General features: G+C 47.8%; 2 protein-coding genes across 5 annotated transcripts; one reads left to right on the top strand and one right to left on the bottom strand.

The window, feature by feature from the left end:
* Positions 1–106: 106 nt before the first annotated feature.
* SNN (stannin) lies at positions 107–5,816 on the bottom strand. The gene is made up of 2 exons (XM_048961789.1): positions 5,675–5,816; positions 107–2,008 (listed from the first exon to the last, which is right to left on the bottom strand). Exon 2 carries the CDS (start codon positions 1,929–1,931, stop codon positions 1,668–1,670), a length of 264 nt encoding a protein of 87 aa, XP_048817746.1. The 5' UTR covers positions 1,932–2,008; positions 5,675–5,816; the 3' UTR covers positions 107–1,667.
* Positions 5,817–7,121: 1,305 nt separating this feature from the next.
* On the top strand, positions 7,122–24,704 carry LITAF (lipopolysaccharide induced TNF factor). Of its 4 annotated transcripts, XM_048962097.1 has the most exons (6): positions 7,122–7,207; positions 16,701–18,695; positions 21,098–21,230; positions 22,489–22,671; positions 23,050–23,209; positions 23,689–24,704. In XM_048962097.1, exons 4-6 carry the CDS (start codon positions 22,491–22,493, stop codon positions 23,795–23,797), a joined length of 450 nt encoding a protein of 149 aa, XP_048818054.1. In that variant the 5' UTR covers positions 7,122–7,207; positions 16,701–18,695; positions 21,098–21,230; positions 22,489–22,490; the 3' UTR covers positions 23,798–24,704. The 4 variants fall into 4 exon arrangements, with proteins under 4 accessions (XP_048818054.1, XP_048818051.1, XP_048818052.1 ...); XM_048962094.1 differs by lacking the exon at positions 16,701–18,695 and having other exon boundaries at positions 7,139–7,207; XM_048962095.1 differs by lacking the exons at positions 7,122–7,207; positions 16,701–18,695 and adding an exon at positions 18,714–19,109.
* The last annotated feature ends 240 nt before the right edge of the window (positions 24,705–24,944 follow it).

Genomic DNA, 24,944 nt, shown 5'->3' with positions numbered 1-24,944 from the left:
GAGCTTTTCCCTACTGCCAGTATTCTTTGCTGCTTCAAATTCTAGCCTTCAATGAAAGAAACCAAACGTAGCACTAAAAATACAATACAATGTCTTACTCTGGAAGGAAGGGACAAGACTTTATTAACTATGACAATGCCATTATCATTTTGCTAAGCCAGTGTTACTTAGTTATTTCATATGTACAGGGACAAGCAGCAGTAATCACTTCCTGGTCAGCTAGAAAAACAAAAGTTGGATTTGATTATTTGTAGTATATTTCAAGAAACAAATCGTTACAGTAAATTTTTATCCTATGCAGTTCAGTGTTTGAAATTGAAATTAGGCACAAAGATGCTTGAGAGAGCCTAATAGTTCTAGGGTAGGCAAAAGCAGGTCTTGGTTGTTTAGCTCTGTCCCTCTCCCAAGTATTTGAGTTTAGAACCCCCTATTTGACACATCTTGTTGCAGTTTCAGTAGCTGAACTATAGTATAGAGCAGAAAATAAAAAGATCTCCTTACTTGGAAGTATTTTCAGTTGCTAGCTTGAAGGCTGCAAACAAACCAGAAATCTTTCACCCTGTCAGCATTATTTCTCATAGAAGAGGCTGAAATGTATCTTGTGGAGTTAAACCGAGAGTCATTTACAAGATACAGGAACTGAATTCTATACCTGACTGTCTTAGTCTAAAATGCCTTTTTACAACAGGCTATTGATATCTTGATTACATATACCCAAGCTGCTAATTACATGAGGTCCTAGGAAAAATTCATTAGTTGCATTTATGCCAGTTTTAATAGGTAAAAACTTCTGCTGTTTCAGCATGCAGAAACACAGAAGAGAAAAAGCCTGCTCTACTGCCACTTCACACTGCTGGAAACCTTCTGGACCACCCCGAGGGTTTGGTGACCATCATTAGTTCCCAGGTCAGAATCCATCACAATGGCAGTTTCCTTGCAGTTGCCATGTGATTAGCAAAATCTGCTCTAGCAGCCAGATGCTTAACCAATGCCTAGCTGTAACTGAAGGAAGTTATTTCCTTTCGTGAAGCTCCTGTGTTTCTTCCCTCAGCGTATTATTGTAGGCTTACACCTTTTTAAAGAAAGTATTCTACACCAGTCCAGTAAGCCGGTGCTGTTTTGACCTTTTGGCTGTGCACTCAGAAGTTAATAGCAGAAGCAAGCTTTAACCACATGTCTGGTTTGAAAATTGGGATTCCCATCGACAGCTGTGGTTCAGTGTCCCCTCGTGTTATGTGCAGTTGCGTCATGCTATTCTCATATGCTGTGAATGCAAAGCATAAAGCTTCTGGCAGCCTATTTACAGTTCACAGTTGTAAAGTAGTTCACAGTACAGTAGTGGTTCCATCAAAATAGGCTCAGCTGAACATTCAAGTAACAAAAAAATGCTGTTAGTCTCTTTGCACCAAGATATCTTTGCATCCATTGCCAGCAATGGACTTTATGCCAGATGAGTCAGCTCCTGTGTCCTGTGAGTCTTCCTCCTGCGGAGGAATTAGGATCTACAGTTGATGCAGAGAGCAACTTCTCTGTGTGTGCAGTTGCAGACAATGCTTAAAAGTCTCATGGAGGTGTTCTGATGCGTAGTGTGCATGTGAACAAGTTCTTCACAGTATAGATTCTGCTGGTTACACACATCGTAGCCACAGTCCACGTGTCGCTCCAAGTTAGCTATGTACATCTGTGCCATTTGGAGTTAGCTTGGCTTTCCTCTCTACGCAGGGTCCTTTAGCAGAGTACTGCACCAGAAGAAAGGGCTCTTTGGTTTCTCCTTCGCCCACGATGCTTTCTTCATCTTCAGACTGGCTGATCCTCTGCAGCCGCAGGTAACACCAGCAGCCCAGAATCAAGGCGCCAAGAGCTGCGATAGCAATCAGAATAACGATAACCGTCACCACTCCCGTGGTGGGGCTGTGATCCATAATAGACATGGTCAGTATTTCAGATTGTCCAGCTTCTTGAAGACTCTTCTGTCTGCACCGTCAGGCTTCACTGTATTTTCAGACTCCTGCAGGGGAAAAACAGACATTTAATGAGGCTGTGCAGTTCCGTATCTTCAGAAATATTTGCGGTTGGCGCTCTCTGTGTGACTCACACAAGTCTCCTGCACGAGAATCTTGAAGTGCTGAATGTGCCCATATTCGTTTTAAGGTATTTCTTCACAAACTGCCTTTGAATTTAGAAGTTTTCATAGCAAACTAATGCAAATGAAAGCCAGACTTATTTCAGCTCTTGACCTGTTTCCAAGATGGATAACCTCAAACTGCTAAGGAGTAACAGTTTTTACTGAGAGCTTGAGACAAGATGCAGATGTACCTTAGGATGAAGTAACTCTGAGACATGACAGTCCATTAACAAATTTCAATTGTAACCCAAGTTAAGCAAGCTTTTTACAAACACTGAAGTCATTAGGCACAGTTGGGCAAGCTGACCACATCAAGGCTACACCTAGATTTGCATAGCAAAGTTGTTTTTTCCTCCAGTAATGGAAGCTACACAGTTCTGTGTGGAGAGACTTATGACTCTTCAGTACAAATATTAAATCATAGTGGAGTTGTCAAGTCCATGACAAGGTAGCAAGTCAGCTCCCTTTAGCATGCTTAAAGCAATCTTGCAGAAGTGGCACATCTGACAGCCAGAAATCTAGCACTTGTAGATCTGATATACACTATCTTCCTTATGCTCTATGGGTTCCAGGATTGGTAACACTTGCAAAAAAAAATTGTAACACTAATAGTTTGCTGGAAGCCCATCCGTAATATTGGTCTACTGAGAAGGCTTGACTACATGGTGATTAATTGGTTGTTCACTGAGCTGAAGAAAAATAATGCTTCCCGTGCACTTATCATGAGAAGCCAGAGTTACTGAAGACTCCAATAAAACATTAAGGGGAAGATTATTATTACAAGCTTCCGCTCTTAGTGGCTTCCAAACAGTAGAGGCAAGGTAGGGTTTAGATTGGTTATGTTCCCAGCCCTGAAGGCAGAGCAGCCAGCAGCTTGCTGTTGAATTGTGCCAGGTATACGACAAATCTGGCAGACCCAGTTTTCCCCAATTAAAAACAAACAATAAAAGTAAGTGTACCACATACCATCAGCAGCAGAGCTGTGTGCCCACTGCAACCAGACAGGTGTACGATTTGTCATCTTTGTTTCGCAGTGTTATGAACTCTGCTTATTCAATACAGGATGAACAGCTGAGGGTGACTCAGGGTGGCTCTTATGGAGTTCATTTTCACCAACTAACCAGGAGAGCTCCCTTAATACAACAGAGGTGTCAATAGATAAGAACAGAAGCTTGCAGGACTTGTCTTTGAGGTTCTCCTGTGCTTTGGTGTGGCAAAGTACAAGGTGTCATGAGGTGGAAAACTAGGACCTACAGGATGCATGATACCAATTCAACTTCATTAAGCAACTCATAGTCCAATCTGGAGTGTACGTGACCACTGACAGACCCCTCCGAAAGTTTTTCCTTTGCCAAATCCACAAATCTGCACTTTTCAAGTTGCCTGCTTTTTAGTTTCATCAGAAGACTCAGATCTTCGGAATATTTTCGGCTCTGGGACACGGAGGGACGCAGCTTCCTCTGGATGTATTACCCAGCAAGTTTCCTTTCTCTATGCATAGATCTGGTCTCATTAATACTGCCAGGAAAATTGGGTTGCATCAAGCAGCTCACTTCTACCCAGGAAATCCCTGCTAGTTTTGCACCACACTATAGTTAATGCAGGAGTTATAGGAGAAAACTAGCCTACATGCCTTTGGAAAAATGACTGCATGGACATTCACCTTTTAAGAAAGTGATGGATAAAATTCGAGGTCATCTTTCTCAAGTTACTTCAACTCTCAGAAGATGCAGTAGCAGTCATTCTTTCTTCATGCATATCTTCTCCTTCATGCTCAAGAAGACAGGCACCAGCATCCTTCCTAAGCCAGCTGTTAAGCCCCTGCCCAGCTCTACAACAGCACAGACTGCCAGCTCCTGGTGAAAGGGACCAAGCAGGCTGGCAGCAGCATTTTATCAGCTGGCTGCTTTGTTTCAAGCAAATGCAGCATTCCAGCACAAACTTCAGTGTCACCATTAAGTCTTGCTGCTGTTTCTCGGGCTTTTAGGTGAATAGCTACAGCTTTCCTGCTAAAAGCTATTAATTCTGTCTGTGGGGTGGCACATGCACACTAACTACACCAGTAGGAATCTCCAGAGAGCCCTTTGGTGTCTGTGTTGTGTTCTAGATGCAGAACTCCAGCCTCGCGCTCCACCAGCAATGGATTGAAATTTGCATTGTCTTCAGAGTCCATTTCTCATCTGGGGGAATGCTGCATTCTGTAGATCCCCTTAAACTGACCCCACAGCAGATTACAGCTAGCTTTCTGACTCACCTTCTCTAAAGCCCACCCAAGCTGACATGCCCACACGCATACCAGGAGCAGCACTGACTTCATCTGTCACTTCTACTGTAAGTGATGAGAAGTTAGAAATCGCCAGTCTTCAAAAGAATTGCCAGCAACACCTGGTGTACCTGTGTATGTACTTGGTGGTGCTGCTGGAGCTGTCTCTCTTCCACCCCACTTGCTGTAAGACACATCTGAGTACATTTACTCATTAGTAAGATACATCAGATTAACCGCTGGGAATTGCAAGTAGCCTGCCTTGGTTCTTACAGCATTCTTAGCAATCAAGCAGTGAAAATAGCAGCGCTATGCCATTGCTCCAGAAATAATAGCTTTTTCCTGCCCAGTGCCAGCCTCTGCTCCAGCTTCGTGTGGGAAGAGGTTATTAACCCATTCAGCAGCACCGGATCTAGAAGTGACGCCTCACAGCAGCGTGCAGCTTCCACGGGAGGCGTGATACTGCCTGGCACTTAACCAAGAGCCGCCTTTAAAGCTTTACGCTGCAGTTCACGCTTCGCAGAAGAGAGCAGGGCAGTGCCGCGGGGCTGCCAGCCGCAGGCACGAGACCTCAGCGCGCAGAAGCTGCGCGGCAGCGGGGTGCTGTGCGGGGCGCTGTGCGTGCTGCAGCCGCCCGCCACGGGCAGCGATCCGCCGTGATGCCGCGCACAGCTGGACGCGGCCCTGGGCTGCCGGAGCTGTGCCGGCTCGGGAGGCGCTCCGCGGCACGGCGGTGCGGCCCCACGGACGCGGAGCGGGGCCGGAGCCCGCAGCGTGCCGCGCCGTGCCGCCGCTCGGTTCCCATCGCGCTACAAAACTCATAACAGCGCTGTGTCTGCCGATTAAACCTTATTACGCAGACATTCAAAGTAGCTCTTCAGACGCTCGCCGGTTTTCTAAGCGCTCCGTCCAGGCCCGCCGCCCTCCCGCTCCTCGCAGCGCACACCTCCCGGCGCCGCTCCGGCTGCGGCCCCGCTGGGCACGAAGCGCTACCCTTTCCCCGGCCGCCCCGCAGCCACACACCCGGCAGGGCAGGCCGGCAGCCCGCAGCCCGGGCCCGCTGGTGCTGCGGAGAGCGGCGAGCCGCCCCCAGCCGCAGCGCATAGACACAAAGAGCGGCTCGGCGGCGCCCAGGAGGGCCGGGAACGGCCCCGGAGCGGGGCGGAGCCCGCACGTCTCGCCCGCCGCCGCCGCGGGGCTTCGCCCACCGCCGCACCACCCCACCGCCCCAACGGCCCGGGCCCCGTCGCGACAGCCTGCCCGCCCCGGCCGAGCCCGGCGCTCACCGTCCGTCACAGCTCCGCCGCCCCCTCCGCCGCCACCCCGGGCGCGACAGCCGCCACGCAGCGGGGCCGGGCGGTGTCACGCGGCGGCCAATCCGCACCCGGTGCTCGCGGCCCGGCGGCAGCGGCTGACGGTATGGGCGGGGCGGCGCTGCGCCGCGCCGCGCTGGGGGAGGGCCGTCCTGCCGGGGTGCTCCGCCCGCAGCCTTCGGTCCCTTCCGGAGCCACGCGGCCGCCTCCGCCGTGCTGCCCGGCGTCGTTGCCGCTCCGTGCCGAGGTGCGGCCCCAGCAGAGGCGTCTCCTCGTCCCCTCATCGCCCCGCAGCGCTGCGCTGGGCTTCTGCTGGGAGCGCCCGCGGCGCACCGCAAGGGCTCCGGGACAGCCGTGCCTGCGCTCCCGCCGTGCGGCTCGGCTCAGAGTCTCCTGATGGTTCCGCTGGTGCCGGCTGTTGTCGGTGGAGGAGAGCAGTGCCGACCCCGGCTTGTCAGGCTCAGTTACAGGAGGGGGAGGAACGGGCTGCGGCAGAGTTCCGGGCCCGGCCGTTGCCTTGCGGTGCAGCGCACGCCGCCCCTCACTCCGGCGCCCGGCGGCAGCTGCCCGGGGCTGCGGGCGCTGATGCTCAGAGCTGATCGCGCTGAGGCCCCCGTTCGAGCAGAGATGCAGCTGTACAGCGTTCACCCGTTCAAGTAATTCCAGTATTCGCTCATCCAGAACGGTTTGGCTGTCAGCCTTTTCCATTTTAATTCTCTCTGCTTTGTTTTCACGCATCGATTTGTTTCTACCCTCACAGCCCTTGCAGTTCTCTGGGCCACCGCAGATTCCCCTGGGGAAGTTCTAAGCAGTGCTAGAATATTTTATACAAAAACCGCAGGAGAATTACCTGCATTAAGAAAGCTGCAGATACATTTTTCTACTTTTTAAATCTACACATTAAAAAGAAGGCTCCGAATTCTGTTTCAGGGAAAGCGACCAGCAGAGCACGTTGGTGCGCCCAGCAGGGGGGCGGTGCGGGCACCGACTGTCAGATCCTGCATCCACCGAGAGGCTGCCTGTCCCTGAGCACCAGCACGGGACCTCTACAGCTGCCTGTGCTCTACTGAACTGTACTTCTCTCAGCACCTGGAAAGTATCGACAACCCAATTGTAAAAGAATCTTGCTGTGTACATACAACTCATGTTAGTGAGAGAGCAGAATTGGTCTGTAGGCAGTTTTGGAGCGACACACGGGTACATAACCTGTCCTGCAGACTGGAACTGAAGCTCTTCTCTCTTACATTTATCTTTGTCACTATCAGTACGTTCAAATAGGGAAAAGGTCTCCTTATATATTGTAGGGGAATTGCTGAGTCACTGCCCTAAGCAATAATTGAGCACCTGGGGAAGGACGCAGCCCTGGGAGCACAGGTGGCAGCAATTCCAAAAACCCGGTTCCAGCCCTCCCTGCCCTCATTAAAGGGCTGGCTGCCACAAGGGAAAGATTTCTATCTGGAGATCCCTCCTTGTGGAGTGTTTGGTGAGCCCCAGGCCTTGGGACAGGTGAGCAAATGTTTGTTGAACTGGGTGGTGACCAGCAGCCTTTTTTGGTAATTCAGAACTGGTTCTCTGCTCTCACCTTTCCTGATACACGTCTGTAGTTTGGTGGCTCTCTTTCTGGTTGTTTGCCCTCCTGTCTAGTCTTCTTGGCGCATTCTGATGCTGAATGTGTTATCAGGGGAAGCCCAAACAAATCTTACATTTCTCATTTGCATATTCAAAGTGCATTTTTTACTTGGCAGCATAGGAATAGCTGTTTGCTCCATGTGTCTTCTTGTGTTCTTGAGCTCAGCTGCAATAGAGCTAGAAATTCATGGTGAGATTGCTTACGAGCTTGTTTGCATTCTTATGGGGTTTTATCAGCCTGGTTCTGCTTCCTGCAGCAGGTGCTTCCCAGGCCATAATAAGCATGCTGTATGCATCTCAGTGCACCAGTCCCGTGTGCTCACTGTGACACACTGCCTTGCAGTGGGACATTCCTCTAGGGGAAGCCCAGTGTGATCCTTCCCCAGCGTGCCAAGAGAACAGCAATCCTTCATTACCTCAGCCTTCGTGCCCACTTACATTGCTGTGCTTCGAATGTTTGGAGTCCTCTTGAAAATGATTCCTAAAAGGGTTCAGAATGGAAGTGCTGCTCGTTCCAAAGCACTCCGTGCAGCCGATCCCCGCAAACAGCAACCCAGTGGCAATGTTTGCTGCTGTGCTCAGTGATTGGAGCTGCCAGGTGTTAGTGGAGCAGGTAGGGGTGATTTACAGACCAAGTGGCCTTTGAGTGGTGTGAACAAAGGAGCTGGGGATGGTCTGGAAAACTGACCCCCAAGTGGTCTGTCTGTTCAGGCAGCTCCAGGCTGTCCCAGGTGGCTCTGCTCACACCTGCGCGTCTCCTGGTTGTTCTGCTGGGCAAAGAGCTTTGCTGCTTGGGATCCTGGAGGGCAGGATCATGAAACCAAGGTGGGAAGGTTGCATCAGAATGATCAGATCTGAATGCAGTCAGTATTTCCTGTATGATGTGGCTATTTTACCTATTAGTAGCAAGGGGACTTAAATACAGTAGTCTGATTGAAAGTAATTGTTTTAATTGTAACTAAGATCTTCAGATTAATTTGCAGGCTCGTCCTCTAAGAAGAAAAAATCTTGTGTTAGGACTTACAGGACAAAAGGTTGAAAACAAAGGAGGGGAAACAGCAGAACAGCAAACTCTGACTTACAGTTAAGCCTTCATCTTAGCTGGGCCTGGCAGCAGTACTGACAGTCTGCTCATACTGCAAAATAGAGTTAACTATTAACTTTAGGCAGAATTGGGCTTCAGAAAAAGTCGGAGGGTAACCTTCTGAAGAGAAGGAAAAAGAGTCGCCCTTTGCTATGGCTTTGAGACTAAGATGATGGCAACCATGCAGACAGTAACTGGAAGTCTTGGGATGGATCTGATTTGCCTCGGGGGGTGCAGTTGCCTTGCAGTGTGTGCTGCCATCAGGAAGGCCATAGTGTACAAAGTGTGAAATGGAGAGCAGGGGATCTTTGCTAGAAAATGTTAAGTTGTGGGGTATCTCCTTCTTTGGGGAGAGAGGTGGGGAGGGGAGGGGGGAGACATCCTCAGCTGTTACAAAGTCAGGGTGATGATGTTTGTTTCTGGGCTCAAAGCTGTGACCTCTGAAAGCATTCAAGCCAACCAAGAGAAGCAGGGCTGTGCTGGCACTGAGCTCACAACACAGCGGTGCTGGAACAGTGCAATCTTTCCTTGGGCCTGAAATAGAAGTGGAAGTAGGTCACTTCTCTTTGTTTGGGTGGATGTGAGCTCACGTGTTTATCCAATCAATGAGCCTTTTATTGAATATTTCCTGAAAATAGGGCCCATGTGAGGTTTGCTCACAGTCAACTGTCAGAAAAAAGATCTGCTGTGTGTGCTGAGGTGCGGCTGTTGGTGAGGAAGCCCGGCTGCAGCTGCCCTGCCGTGTGCTCTGTGCGATGCAGGCTGTCTGCAGTAATGCAGCAGTTAGCAGCATGCAAAGCACCCTGGGGAAATGCACTGCTGTGTTGGTTCCTGTATTCCTTCTGTGTGTTAGGACTGTCTTCCCACTGAAGTGCTGCCTTTGTAACACTGTCAGGAGATGTGCTGTGTGACTGTGGAACTCGAGCTGTGCACAGTCCGAGTTATTCTGAGCTCCAAAATGCCCTGCTTCCTAACGGCCATCAGCTCTCAGTACATATGTGATATTGATCAGCTCTTTGTTGTTGTAGTTGTGCTGCAGGAAACGAAAAATTGTGCTTGGAGGGGGGGAAAAACACTTGGAAATATTTGCGAAAGAGAGAGTTCAGTCGTAAGTGGTTTATATTTGTTCAATTTTTCCCCTTTGGTATACATCACTGTGTTTGTTTTTAAGCCAATTAAATTTGTTCTGTTAGGCTGCTTGGAGGGAGAGTGGAACCAGACTGGGCTTGGAATCCAATATGTATTGAGCTGTGTTGTTCTAATGTGCCTTTTGGTTGTGTTCCACCTACCCTGTACAGACAGTAGGTCAAACTGCAGTAGCTCTGCTAATACAGATATTGTGTTACATGGAGCTTCGTGCACTTCAATCAATGTGGAAGACTTTAATTAAACCACTCTGTAATGATTCACTGGTCTCTGGAAATTCATACCATATCAAAGATAAGCTAGTAATACAAAATGCGCATTTCAAACATTCTGGTGGTCTATCTGTCAAGAAGATATTTTTGCATGATGTCTTTTAGGTGATACAATAATTACTTTGCCTTTTTGAAGAAACCTTTAAAGGTCAGCTGCCTTTCCTCTTTTCTCTGTGGTCCATACAGTGCTTAACTCCAAGTGTAGCTGCTTGCACAGCGAAGGCCAGACCCTGAGGATCTTGGGTTACATCTACAATCCTGTAAATGCCAGAATTGGAAGTACCTGGTTCCCAGCTCTTAATGCACCTCTGCTGGCATTTTATCCACCCGTTCTAAAGATTTATTTTGCCTGGATCAGCTCCAAACAAAAGCTTGGTTTTGCAGCAGCAAGTGATGCTACTATTTTCCCATAAAAATGATTCACCTGCATTTTAGGGAGCAGATATACCTAGACTGAATATTTGATATTATCCATTTGGAAGGAAGACCCTCTGTTTTGATGTACCATGGCTGATCAACCATTTGTGAAGTATAACTCTTGATCATTCAGGTCAGATCAGAACCACAAATAACAGCCTGGGCAAGGGGAAGGAGCAGGTCTGAGTTGATGTTAACTAGCCAGTGGCTGGAGGCACTCATTGCTACATTTAAACTTACTGGAGGGCAGAGGGGAGGGAGGGAGAGGAGAGGGAATCAGGCAGTGTCTGCTGCAGGTGTGCTCCTTTGGGCACGGGAGGAGGTGCCCATTCCATGGGAGCCAGAAGAGCCAGTTGGGCTCTGCAGTGTGAAAGAATGAGCTTTGCTGAGAAATGCGTTGCTCGCCGAGCAGACCTTAAAATACTTAGTGAAAATAAGCAGGCAAACAACAAAATCCCAAAGCATTTTAAATACAAGTGTGGAGGAGTGAAAGATTGAATTTTCTTCATTCAGTTACAGAAGAACTTTAAGCCTTTGTGTCCCTTCAGCCTTTCAAGGGCAATGATAATGAAGCTATTTTTATTCCTTTCCCTATCCTCATCCACTGCTCAAAATATCCCAGCCGGCTGAACACGCTCACGTTTTCTGCTTCACAGAACATGGTGAAGAAGAGGTTGGTCTGCAGAAGGTCTGCCCGGAACGTGCCTGGCACTGCTCTGTGCAGGTAGCAGAGCTTTGGCACCAGTAGACACTGGTGGTGGAGTTGCTGCGTTTGCTCTGTTTCTGTTGTGCTACAAACTCTGTGGTCTTTTACAACAAAGTTTGAGAGATGTCTTTGATAAATTGCTGTGTTGTTTCTGCAGACAGTAGCATCAGCCCTGCTCTGTTTTCCAGTCAATGTGGACAGGAGCAAAGCCTTTGTCACTTGCTATTTGTGGCATGGCTAAAGATAATTGAGCCAATTAAACAACTTGGTAATTTGTTTCTGATGGCCGCAGAAGAGCTGCTCAGCATATTGAAGCTTGGTTTTTGAGGTCTAACTTTTCCAGATGCAAAAGGAAAATTAAAAATGAGGTCAGCTCATTGTGAGTAAGGCACTTTGGTGGGTTTTCGGGTCTGTAGGTTTTATACACTTCTCCACTCACAGAATTTTAAACGCATGTTTTAATTGAAGTGAGACCTCTGTTCTTAAGTGGTGCACACAGACCTGCTCTCGTTTGTGTTCTCTCCAAGAGGTCGCAGGGTGGGATGTGGGGCTGTGGCTCCTGGTGCCCACACTGCCCAGAGGGGCTGGGGCTGTGCCCAGGGATGTGCACAGCTTTGTTTGGAGCACCTCTGCAGGGCTGTGAGGGTCGGTCAGAGGCTGTTCTGAGGTACAGCTCAGCTTGCAGCATAGAGCAGCTCTGCTCCCAGACCTTGGCAGCCTGCGCTCCGGGGGAAGCCGCTCTCAGCTCCCATTGCTCCCAGCACTGAAAAACACTGGTGCGCTTTGGTGTCAGTTTGTTCCACCTCAGCAAATATTTTGCCTCCAAACTGTCACTGCCAGAGCTTTGTTTTTAAGGGATGTGAATGAACCACCTTCAATCTGCTGCGTTGCCACAGGTGTGGGCACCCCTGGGCATGCAACAGATGTCCCTGCAGCTCTCAGCCCTGCTGTGTGGGGCAGGGAGGCCATGTCTGTGACCACCTGTATGCAGCGTTCTGTGTAAGGGCGTGAGGAGCTGTGGGGATGCAGCAGATCGTCTAATGCTAAAAGACTCTGTTGAGTGTTTTTTACTAAACCATCAAATGTATGATTGCTGATAATAGCTCTGCTGCTTAGCATTGACTCTTTGTAATGCATTTACACCCGCACCATGGGGTGCTCACACAGCTGTCAGTGCCGATTGCTCACAGAGCTTCAGTTGCTTCCCTCAGCCTGTGCCCTCCTCCTCCATAAAAGCTTCAGCTTATCAGCACTGATACCACGTTGTGCAGCACCTGCATGCAACCTGTGCTGTGCCAGCCATCTCCTGCTGGAGAGGAAAGCATCCATCGCTTGTTCCTCTTTTATCTGCTGGTACGAGGAGAAAAATGGGAAGGTAGCAACAAAAATTATTCAGTGTTTGCCTTTAGATAAAATCCTTCTGCTCCTTTTGTCCTTTGAAATGTTCCAGGTTGGGCAAAGCAATTTTCTGAGTAAACTGACTGCAATAATTTAAATTGAATGGTAATTACTTTTTCTATCCTTCCCATATGTCCTTGCTCTCCATGCAAAGAGAGGTTTTCTATCACTGGTGGACCTATCCAAAATCTGATTTTTGGAATCAAGTAGTAAATAATTTGTTCAGAAATTTGTGTGCAAGACAGAAGTAAATAGGCTGTACTAACAAAGCTGTCAAAACCTGAGCAGTTCTGATGAGTTCAGGGGATTGGTTGTACACATTTCTATGTTTGTGATGATCTCCCACAGAAGACTGAATTGGAAAAATGAAGATTATTTCATTGCTGACTCAGCAGCCAAGGCCCCAGTGCAGATTTTGTAAGAGCAATAAATGTCCCAAGGTTTAGTAAGGAGGGCAGGGAGGGGTTTGGCCGTGTGAGCAGAGCTGGGGGGCTTTGGACCATTTCTGCCTGTTGTACATTTCCAAGGACAGTGTGAGAAATTCTCCAAAATCAAACACACCTTTATCAGAAGAGAAACGTGTTTGGTTCCATCACACAACTGTTGTGTACAGGGAAAACTCCAGATTGCAGGCAAGAATGAAAGTTTGAGGAATGATTCCTAATTTAGTGGTGTTTTGCACAAAACAATGGGTTTTTTTATGGATTTTCATAGAGTCAAAATTTCTGCAATCTTGCAAAAGCTCCAAGCTGTTTGTCCAATTTCCCAACCATGATCTCCACATTCAGTCAGCAGTGCTTGAGTGGGAATCCTGTGGTGTCACTCAAATGATTCCAGTGCTGTGCAGGTTGCTGTAACTGCTCTGACGTTTGCTTCCCACAAGTGCTGTGGTAGTAAATGGGGTTCTTGGTTTTGCACGGCTGTTGGAAGGGCACCCAATGTCACAGCAGCCTGTGATCCAGAGCTGCAGCTGAGTGCCGCACAGCGATTTAGAAATAATAATTTAAGCAGTGCATTGAATGAGGGAGCACATAGCAGGGTCAGATCGAGAACTGAATGTGCAGCTACCAAGGGCATCGTGGACATGGGGAAACAGAAATTAGAAACTGTCAGCAGCCAATTGCCGATAGAGTTAACATTAAATGGAAACAATTTCATGAAAGTGAAGGTCTGATCAGCAGCTAACTGCACAGTGCAGATTTTCCAGCAGCAATTACACTACCAGCACTTGGAGCTGCTAGGGAAGGAGGAAGATGGCAGCTCACTGCACACCTGCCATCCCTGGGCAGCCTGGTCTGGTATTAAATGGGGAGGTTGGTGGCCCTGCATGTAGCAGGGGGTTGGAGATTCATGATCCTTGAAGTCCCTTCCAACCCTGGCCGTTCTGTGATTTTAGGGCCTTTCTGGGGGGGGTTCAGCTGCAGGTACGGCCACCTCCGCTCTCTCCACTGTGCTGCAGGAGGTGCTGCCACCTCATTGAAGTCTGTACATGAAAACAGGGATGGAAGTCTTCATTTGTTTGTGAGCTGGAGAGGTGTTATTCCTCAGCTCTTCTTCCTAGGGCTGCATTTTATACAGCTGGGGGAGTGTGCTCAGATAAGAGATTTTGCCCCAGGAGCAGCAGCCTGCAATGTCTCAGGTATGGGAATGAAAGGAGCAAGAGGAATTAAGTTCAGTTTTAGTGTCATGCCGTAATTGCTGCTAGCTGTTGTACATTTCTATTTAGGAAAAAAAAAAAAAAAGAGAGAGAGTGATGGGAGTTCTGCCATCCTGGCAGAGCCATGAGAAAACTATCCTTCAGCTCACGGGGAATTTGTATCATCTGGAAATAATCTGTCTGTAAAAGTGCAATAGTGGCAATAACGACAAGAAAGGAGCATAGATAATACTGAAGATGATCCTGTTGTGCAGCAAGGCCAGTAGGTGTGAGCAACCACAGAGAGCTCTTGTAGCTGGGGAAAACAAATGCCATGCAATTTGGAAAGGGTGCAGGAATCTGCTTTAAGAGTAGTGCGTGCAGGAAGGAAATAGAAAGGATGGAAACTGGTGTACTTATCCATTAAAACATTGTCTGTCCTAATGCATCTTTTCTGCTTATAAATGGCATTTCATGCCTTAAAAAGTACTGTAATTTTTGTATGCATGTATGAGAAATATAATTGCATAAATCATATGTATAGGATATAAAGCTGCTGAGGGGCTTAGAGACGGCTGGGGGTGTTCTAGCTTTAAGGAGCAACTGATGCAACTTCCATCCCTGCATACGAGTGATTTTTAAATTGACCTTTTTCCTTTCTTGCCACAAGTCACACTCGTACATAACGGGCTGTCCGTAATGTTTGCTTGAACCGCCGTCCCATAAAATCAACAAAAGGACATCCGTGTTCTTTTCTACCCATCCGCCTCGCCCTGCAGCTGTGAGCTTGGCTTTCCACGGGGTTTGCTGAGGTCGGCTTTAGGGGCCCTGTGCGTGAAGCTCACCCCGTTCGTTCGGTGACGGTAGGGCGCAGTGGAGGAACTTCGGTGAAGGATTTAAGCTCGGTGCGGCGCTGCGAGGCCAACGCGCGCCATCTCATGGCCGAGGCGTGGTACGTCTGGATCCTTGGGGCAAATACTTGAAGATCATTCCGCGTGCATGCGTGCATGGCATGAAATTGGTTGGCAGTGCAGTGTGTGAAGTAGTACGAGTTAGTGGCTGACTGCAAACAGTCCCTCTTCTGGGACGCTGATTTTGTGATGGCAGTTATTTGGGTTTGCTTTGTGCCCCTGCTTTTGTGGAAGCAGAAATGTTTGCTGGAATATGAACTGCACGCTACCAGGTGTAGTATTAATGTAAAATTCTTTATTATGTTCTTCATAATTAATTTTAAATTATTATATTTCAATTAATGATGTAGAATTGATGGAAGCAATTCATTAACATAAGTCAGGACGTTAAAGTCCTCGTATTGGCTTTGGGTGGATTTAGCAGTGCTGTAATTACCCATTCCATCCCAGAGGAACGTTTCAGTTTCCAAGTAGCCGTGCTGCTTCTCTGTTTCCTGTAACAAACCCGTGAATGTTCCAGCCCTTCCCAGGAACGGCACCCAGCACATTACCAACTGCAGAGAAGGGAACAAACCTTCTCCCTTAGCAGTCATGCTAACCCAGCATGTACAGTGAGGAGGGTGCAAGCTTGGAAGAGAAGGAACGTTTTCATCCCCTTGGCTTCCAGTACCAGGAGAAGTGAAAAAGACACTGGAAGAAAATAGGAATTGAGAAATAAGATTTATGCAAGATAACGTGTCTGAGAGCTGACTTGAAGACATCACTTCTCTTATCTGTCATATGAGGGGGCTTCTTGCCTTGTTTCCCTACAGTTCCCATGCTGGTAGAATTGCAAAGTCATGAAGTATCTCTTATGAAAGTTTTTGAAGCCAAGGGTGCTTTTGTGGCTCTCCGTTCCTTTTCTCTTCTCCCTGGGCCATGCACAGAACTTATCTGGGGATATCTGATGTTATTAAAGCCCAAATGTGCACCGCAGAGCAGTGAGCACTGAAGGTACCTGGCTTCATGGCAGCCCTCAAACCCCAGTCCTGAGTTTCCTGGAAGGAAAAGGACGAGATAGGAAGAGATTATTTAGGTTTACTTAAACAGTTACGTAAATGGTTAGCAAAACAGAGGAGTATTTACATTGGCATTGCACATTAAATAATATTAAAAGGAACTTAGCTCACAGAGGAGCTAAATGAGCTATGATTTTCATAGGAAAGATTTACAATTGGCAAAATCAGTGCTTACCTCTATCAGTTTAATTAAAATTCAGTGTCTGTGTTGTGAGGCAGCCAGCATTCCCCTGGGCAGAAGCTGCTCTTTGATTACGGCCCGTCTGATGTTATGAGTGCAAGTACCTTGTCTTTTATCAGCGCTGATCCCCTCTGCAAGTTCATGCCCTGGGACTTGGAGGGACGCCTTCCCCAGGCCGTGCTTGGAGCAGTGAATGATGTAGGAAGGATTGTTTTGGAGGTTTGGGTTGGTTTGGTTTGTTACTTTGAACTTAAATCTTCCAAAGTATTTCCTGTCTTCAGCACTGCACTTCTAGATGGCACTGTTGCTTTGTTTTTGTTTTCCAGCCTTAGCAAGCTTACCTGTTCCTACCTTAAAACATTTGTGTTCTGAAAAGCAAACCTATGAATGGCTTAAATGTTAGCTGTTGTGTGGGACAGGATATTGACTGACAATTGCAATTACAAAGTGACTGACTGTATTCTTCTTGTATTAAATGTTCATACTGCATTGCCTTGACAAATTCATATATGCAAAATGACCACCAAAAAAAATTGTGTGTGCAACCCTTTTGATTTCCAGGCAGGAAAAAACAAGGCGACATTAAGACTTGGTTGCTTATCCTGCACATCGAACGCACGCTGACTTCTGATTCCCAGCTTCAAGTGGTTACTTTGGTGGAAACTCACTGAAGCAAAGGCTGATAAATCATCTATGCATAGGAGTTCTTTTTTGAGATTAAACTGACATCTGCTGGTGTCCCGTCATAAAATACCTGCAATTAACGTGATGACAAAGCACATACAGTACTGTGTGTACATCTGTGACTCATGATGCTGTTGTATGACACGGTAGGGTGGAGAAAAGCATCGACAGCCAAATACAGAGTGTGGGGCTGCTGGGCACCTCCCTCCATCAGAAAGGAGACTGGGGGGAGCTCTCACGGGATGCTGCTTTTGAACCTACTTCCATTTTCTGAAATTGCCATGTGGCCTTTCCTCTCTCTCTTTAACAAGGTGTATTTATCATAGAGCACAGCTCATACAGCAGGGGAGCTCAGCAAGATTTGTCTTCATTTCTGGCCTGTTCCCTCCTGCATGGAGCTGGGAGTTGGAGTCTGGTCTTTGAGGGTCCCTTCCAACTCAGGATATTCTGTGACAGCGAGGGAGGACAGCATGAAACAAAACAGAGTAATAATTTTGGGTCCCCACAGAAGGGGAAAAGTTTTAGCAGGAGACAGGCTGTGAGGAGATGTAAGCAACACGTGACACAGAGTAAGAAGGTATTCAGGTGCAGCTCGTGCCTTCCTTCACCCCAGGAGGTGCATTCAGTCCTGGCTTCTCTCTGCTGTGGCTTCTTAGCTGCTCACACCCACCTGGCAAAGGAAATCTAGTTCCAAAGAGCACAAAGTTATTCTGGTTTTAACGCATCTGGGGATCACACATCATGATGTGATCATATGATAAATATCATCATGGGACCTCTTAACAGAGGTGGAAAGTCATTCATCTCTAAGTCACATTTACTTTTGGGTTCAAATGCTAAGAAGAAGGACTGAATGTAGCCGAATCAAAGCAGAAGTAAACCCATCACACGTTTCCTTCCCTTTCCCCTCCTCTTCTTTCCCAGAATATTCACAGTGCCCTCGCACTTCAGCATCTGATGCAAGCCTGTGCATGAATACCTGTAGCCAATTCTGTAGATTGCTCTGACTGCAGAGTTCACCTCTTGTCACTTGGATTGCGAACACCTTTTGTCCTGTCCCTGGCTCTGGGACGACTTGAATTGAAGCTTTCTGTGTGTTTCTTGAGGTGAGGTCCAAGAGAGGATTTATGCTCAAAAATAGGACTTCAGTGGATTTTTAGATACTTTCAGCCAAAAGCCTGAACAAAGTTCCTGCTGAGCCCTTCCAGTCCAAAGCAGATTAAAGCTCTCAATGACAAATCTGGCCAACTGGCTCACTTCAGCTACGGCAGGGACGCAGTGCTCTTTGAATCCCACACTGCGATCTGCCCGGTGATCATTTTCTGCTTTATTTCGTGCGTTTGGTTGGATGGAGAAAGGAGCAATGTGTTGCAAGTTTCCAGAGGCTGAATCCAATGGATTGCCTGTAAGAGCCCTCGTTAAAGTCACTGTGTCTGCTGGGAGGCTTCTATAGTTTTCTTTGTTTTGTTGCGTGCAGCGTTGGCTGAAGTAACCGGACTTGGTAACAAAGGCGTGCCTTGGAGTTAAGGGGAGCCCCTTCTTCTCCTCGCTCTCAGAAACGCGCGCTCCGCCACTGCTGCTGATAGGGAAGCGGGCGATCGCTGTTTTCAGTTCGGGTGCCCCGAGGCAGAAAGCTGCAGGAGCCGCACGGCGCGGTGCTCGGGTCGGCTGTGCTCTGCTCTGCAGCAGCGGGCGGCACGAGGTGCTGCGCCCCGAGCACCGTCAGAAACGCTTCGTCCGCACGAGTGCTGGGCCGGGGGTGTCCCGGCAGCCGCGATTCGTCCGAGCAAACGGGGAGGGGAAAGGGACGGGACAAACGCTACGGGGCGGAGGTTCGGGAGAGCGGGGCTGACACGGATCCTCTGTGGGGCGGTAAGGGCCGAAGGCGTCGCCCGGAGCCTCGCTGCGTCGGGTCGGCTCGGCTCGGCTCCGTCCCTTTTTCGGAGAGTTCAGACGACGGACCCGGGCCGGAGCGCCGCGCGGAGCCCCCGCGGAGTCGCCCCGTCCGGCCGCCTCGGCTCCCGTCTGTCGTTCCGCACGACCGAGGCCGGCGGCAGCGACCCCGGGGCGGCGGGGGCCGCGGCCGAGCACCTGCGGGGGGAGCGGAGCGCGTGCGGCGGGCGGCCGGGCTGCAGCGCGGAGACGTCCGGCCGCGGGGAGCCAACGCCGCGCTCTCCTGAAGCGCCTCTGCTGAGAACGGGCTGCTCGGCGCAACCCGCCGCGGCTCTCTGTGCCAAAGAGCCCGTCTGAGAAACGCGCGCCGCTTTCAGCTCGCGGGCGGGGGAGGTGAGGGCTGCTCTCCGTACTCGGGTGACTCGGGTGTCCGAGCGGGACACGGCTGCCGCTGCCTTTTGTTTCATGCCTGCCGCCTTGTGCTTAATGCCTTTTGTTTAACGCCTTTTGTTTCATGCCTGCCGCTTTTTGTTTAATGCCTTATGTTTCATGCCTGCCGTCTAACCCCGGCGCACCTGAACGCGGTCGCGCTGCGAGCTGCCGGGCTCAGCTGCTGCTCGCAGTGCCGGAAAGCAGCCCGGGCTCTTGCGAGGGGAGAAGAGAAACAGAAAGCTTGAGATAGAGAAATAGGGAAGTTCCAGCTTCCCTAAGAGAAAGGGAAAGATGACGATGCACTGACATGGCCGGCCCGGGTTTGGAAATCTGTTCTTTGAGGAAGAAAACTAAGAGGCTCTGCTGCCCGGAGGCTGCACGAAATGGAGGCAAATCTTATCACCAACTTCACGTCCTCACCAAATAACGTTCCTCGAGTGAAAAATCCCGCAGACGCTGAGTGCCAAAGCAATACGAGAGGTTTTGCAGCCTGGATAACGAGGCGGGTCGTTCCCTCCTCTTTCTCCTGATCGCAGGCTTCTTTCGGGGACAGCCGGCGGTGCCGGACGCGCTGTGCACCGGGGCGGCACTGAGAGCTGAAACCCTTCTTTGAGCTGCTCTGAGGGACGAAGGCAGCAAAGCGGTGCGTGGGGCTGGGCTGCAGTTACTGCGAGAAGAGCCGGTCTTGTAATCCTACAGCTTTTTCGTTCTTGTGTGTGTTCACTTGTTTTATTAACGAACCGCCGCTTCGATAAATGTCAGAGGGACTGATACTCGGTTTTATTTTTGTACTCTTTGTTGTAATACTTCGTAGTTGTCTGTGCTCCAGAATTACTACTTCTTTCCTTAAAAACAAAGGAGGAGAGGGAGATGAGAGCCACGGCCATCAGTGTGGGGCACTGGTTTCACACTGCTGCATGGGCTTTTAGTTCAGGATTAACCTGGGGGAGCAGGAAAGTGTCTGAATTAACAAAGTGCAAAATTATGCAAAAACTGCTGTGCATTTCTGACCTTTGCTAAATATACAACAGTTCTAGAAGCTTTTCATTCCCTGAAATGTAATGTGGCTTTAGTGCCATCACAGAAGTGTCAAAGTGCTGTGCTGCACTCTCCAATGGGTGGGAGAATATTCTTCTGTTGGTAGAATTTGTTGCTTTGTTGCTTCCTGGTCTCCAGCTAGCATAAGTACCTCATCTAGTGTGCTGGTTTAGCTCCAGCAGCAGTTTGTGAATGCTGTATCCTTACCAGACGTTTTCCTCTGTTTATGCCGACGTTTTCTGCTTTGTTTGTGGAGCAGCAGAGCTCTGAAGTGAGGGATGTACAGAGAAAAGTGCTTTGTGTCCTGCAGGTGCTGTTCTGCCTCAGCGTTTGCTTGTAATGCAGGTGGTTTGAGCTGGGAAAGCGTGAGCAGATTTAGGCGTCCGTTCTCTCAAGGAAGAATCGCAAGCAAAAAGAAAAATCTGGGGGAGGGAGCCGGTGCTTCTGCTGTTTGTTAATCCTTCTCTGGAGTCTGGTGACTCACCTGCCCAATGTTAGTGCAGCTGGGCACAGTGTGCCGATGGCCGCCTTGTTGTGTGCTTGGAACACAGGAGGTTTTATGAAAAGTAGAAATGTGAAGTGGGATGGGCAGCTGAAACCATTGGTCCTTGTCCTGCTGCATGCATTTCTGAAGGCTTGAGGGGGAAGGGTTGTGAGAGTCAGGGTGCAGAAGCAAGAACTGCTCAGTTCTTCTCCGTGCTGGGTGGTTTTTGGATCTGAAACTCCCAGATGTATGTGGAAATTCTTGTGTATCCAACTGAAAGGTCTGGTCCTGCATTTAGTTTGTGCACTGGTCATTCACTGTTTGCGTATTGTGTTTTGTCAGTAAGTTGCACGTATGCAAACCAGTAGGCTGACCTTCTGGCATCGTTTACTTCCTTGTTACGTCTTATCCTGGTTTTTCCTTACAGCCTAGTATTTGCCACCGTCTTCCCTTTTGAAGCATTTGGAAGCAGCAATTGAGAGTGGGCTTTAAGAAGACAGAACTTGGGGGCTGTTTCTGCCTCTGCCATCAGCTCTTTTGTGCCTGTTTATTTCAGTCGCGTAAGTTCAGATTATCTTTTAATTAGTGAATTAGTGTCCTTTCATACAATCACAAAATACCTTGAGTTGGAAGGAACCCATGAAGAGTCCAGCTTCTGCTTGGCTCAGTTCCCCTGATTTAAGCCAGCTTTAAGCCATTAGATAGTTTACTGTCTGTCCTCAGCTACTCATCACATGACGTATGTCCTTGCATAAACAGTTGGGTACAGTTTGTGAATTTGTTGGAAATTCATCTCAGTCCCACGTGGGGCCCATTAGACTCAATTTTGTTTTGATCCGATGTTGGTTTGTGATTTTAACTTTTTCTCTCCTTTGCATTCAGGTGTTATACGTTGGTTGCTCTTTCCAGGCAGCTGTGTATCAATGGCATTTTAGATGAGAGTATCTGAAACATACCATGATTAAGGGTATAAGCTGCTCTGCACTTATTTGCAGTGAGCAAAATACAAATGGAAACTGTGAAAAGTCTATCAGTGCCTTTTTGGGGTTGCACAGGGAATGTAACACATTGCTGACTCAGGCTGTGAGTCTTGCCTGAAATAAAATGCTGACCATACTTCCTGGAATGTCCCTCTGATGTCTGTTTTCTAATCTTAGGTTAACACTTATTGGGAAAAGGCAATGGTTAGCAAGCCTCTATTCTGTAATAAAGTAATCGTTGGTAAAGTTGTGTTTTGCATTGATTGAAACATGGGTAAGCAGCAAAAATGATACACTTACTACTTGATTGAGTTGTTAAAGATTTGAATTGAGCTGGACGTGCTTAGTCGTTTGGGGTTTCTTTTCCCTTCAGTATAAGCACTTGTTTATTTCAAATTGCAGCAAAGATCAGTGTTCTATTTTAATTATTTGCACTTCACCACAAACGAGGCTCATGTTAGTCAGCAAACGCTGTGCAGTCCGTCGTATTTCTTGCTTTTGGAGGAGACTGAGCACATCTGAAGTACAGTTCTGGAGAACTGGGAGAAACTGCCAGACAGCTCAGCACAGTAATAAGGACACACCATGTCCTGGCTGTGGCATTTTTAGTTTGTGAGGGAAAGATGTATAAAAACTGTGAAGAGATAAAGAGAAGGAAAAAAACAACAATACTATTGAGTTCAACTTTTATGTTTTGTCTTTCTGATGGCATTAAATACAGTTTGTGCTGTGAAACGTGCATTTTAATCTAGTTACTTCCTGCTGTTTGTCTGAAACAAGTTGCTGCTTTCTCTAAATAAGTTCTTCTGTTATGACATTCTTTTCTGTTATGTTCTAGATATGATGTCTGCTCCTAGTGGCTTTCCTGCCCCATCTGCACCACCTTCATATGAAGAGACAGTAGGAATCAATGTGAACTATCCTCATCCCTACCCTGTCCCAGATCCTGGCCTCAGACCAGGTGGGAAGGGAGTGAACCCTCCCCAGTACCCAGAACAGCCCATGCCAACAAGTAGCCCTGGTAAGCCTGAAGCTTGACTGTACCACATTAAAGAGCAGACAGGTTGTTGTCAGAGGTGCTGTGCAGAAACTGAAGGACTGTGGCTGACGGGTGTTTCCTACCTAACTAGGAAATAAGATCAAGCAAGTCTCACAATACATACAGAGCAAAATGACATAAATTACATGCTTTGCCTTTCTGCAGTTTTTAATACAGACCTATTCTTATATTCTATGTGTTCTGCATTAGGAAACGTCATGGTGATTTCTTTGTCACTGTGCATTTCAGTGCTCTGAGCCTCAAGTATTTCAGAACTGCGGCTGATTGTAGTTCAGAGGAAGCTGGTTATCTTTTCTTCCTCATTTACCCACTGAATAAACAAAATGTTTCTTTGTTCAGTTACAGTTCAGACGGTGTATGTGCACCAACCAGTAGTGGTGTTCTACGACCGCCCAGTTCAGATGAGTTGCCCTTCCTGTAACCAGGTGATCGTGACACGTCTCTGCTATGAGCCAGGAGCATTGACTTGGCTGTCATGTGGTGGCCTCTGCCTGCTGGGGTAGGTCGATTCATTTGCACTTCACTTTTTTTCCTCTTGTGTGACCTTTTAGAGCCTTCAGCAGTAGTAAAGCCTTGTAGTCTCAGCTTTGTTGCTTTCTCATTCTGACCCTTGGTGGTTTGAAGAGATGGCGTTGGCTGGAAGCCCTGCAGGGCCTAGCAGCAGGTTGATAACACCTAGCTCTGCGGGCACCTGTGTTCGTCTTAAAGCTTTGTGGCACCAGTTTTGCGGATGGCTTTGGTAGGAAAGTTTAAGGAAGTGTTTTTTGTCCTTGACAGAAATGTGGTTTGATGATCTTGTGTATGTAACAAGTGGTAAAGCACTATGGTCAGCATGCTGATGCCGGATCTAACAGCAGAGGAAAGGCTGCTGGGACCAGGACTTGAAAACTCCCAGTGCCCCACATGATGTTATGATGTGGAATACCGAAAACCAAAAATCATAAAACCTTGACAGGCATTGTGTTTTTTTCCTTGCAGGTGCATAGCTGGCTGTTGCTTAATTCCATTTTGCGTTGATGCTCTGAAAGATGTGGAACACTTCTGTCCGAATTGCAATGCCCATGTTGGTTCTTACAAACGTCTATAGGCAGTGTGTAAGCACTAAGAGTTGGTTGGCACCTCTCTGAGCCCTTACTGAAGCTTAATGGAGGCTTCATAGTTTTTTTTCTGTCCTGTCACTGGAAACCAATAAAAATTGATGTTTGTTGCCAGATTGTTTGAATAAGAATTTGCTAAGAATTAATGATTCTGACTTAGGTCTTTTTAGGGCTCGATGGACTGCTCAGTCCTGTACCAGGTGGTGGCTGCTAATTGTTTGCCCCTTTCTGCCTTATGCAAAACAGGTTGCTGATGTTGGTCCAGTTAATCTTAACTCAATTGTGTTGCACGCTCTTTGCTTGCTTTACAGTCTTGGCACAGACCACAAGGAGAATGTCTGTAGAGGACTGCATAGCCTCGTGCTTGGTGTTGATGCTAGTGCAACAGCAAAGTTCACAAACTGGCAGGCAATTGCTTGCCTCTCACGCAGGAGCCCCTCTGACGAAGGAAGCAATTTGGTCCCCAGCGTTATCAGTTGGGTACTTTTTTATGGGCACTAAAACTAACTTCAAAACTTTCTGTGAAAGACAATCAAACTTAGAGGCTTCTTCCTTTTTGGAAGCTGCGTTACCAAATGGACAACTCAGGTTATTGTGCATCACTGGTGATTGAATGTAGTACCCGAATTTCCTTGCTAATTTTCAGTCTACTTGTATCTTTACCTTGCAGTAGAGTTGCCTACTCAGAAATTATTAATAGATATTTCTTCATTTTTTTCTTTCTTACTGCTGATTTATTAGACTCGTTTTCCAAATAAAAGGTAACTTCTGTTCTCAGAAACCTAAGCTGTATGTGATGGTGAACACAAAAATTACAGTGACACTGAAGGTTGAAGAATTTAAAAAATGGTAGACGTGGTCTGAATATCCTCTGAGTTCATGTGGGTGACAGCTGTGTGGAGCCAGCAGCCAGGTGTTGGGGCAAAGCTGCGATGCTGACGTTGTGTTCATCTCTGTAAAGGCTACAAATAAATATGGATTTAAAAATGTGTTTATTGTTTTTTCCTGATGCGCCTCCTACAAATATTTGGTATATGGTAACTTTTCAGAAATCTGTCAGTGCTTCATTTTTGAAATCTCTGAGTTCTGTGGGTCACAAATGCAATGGCTGGGCCTCATTCATTAATCCTTGCAAAT

This window comes from Lagopus muta, chromosome 15 (genome assembly GCF_023343835.1).
Source record: "Lagopus muta isolate bLagMut1 chromosome 15, bLagMut1 primary, whole genome shotgun sequence".
In the NCBI taxonomy this organism is placed as follows: Eukaryota; Metazoa; Chordata; class Aves; order Galliformes; family Phasianidae; genus Lagopus; species Lagopus muta.
Note: the sequence above shows the minus strand (reverse complement) of the source record. Positions and strands in the feature narration are given on the sequence as shown.

Bases quoted from the DNA above. Each gene is read 5' to 3' on its own strand.
- LITAF (XM_048962097.1), top strand. From the start codon at position 22,491: ATGATGTCTGCTCCTAGTGGCTTTCCTGCCCCATCTGCACCACCTTCA. The intron at 22,672-23,049 runs GTAAGCCTGAAG...TTCTTTGTTCAG, and splicing joins CATGCCAACAAGTAGCCCTG to TTACAGTTCAGACGGTGTAT. The intron at 23,210-23,688 runs GTAGGTCGATTC...TTTTCCTTGCAG, and splicing joins GGTGGCCTCTGCCTGCTGGG to GTGCATAGCTGGCTGTTGCT.
- SNN (XM_048961789.1), bottom strand. From the start codon at position 1,931: ATGTCTATTATGGATCACAGCCCCACCACGGGAGTGGTGACGGTTATC.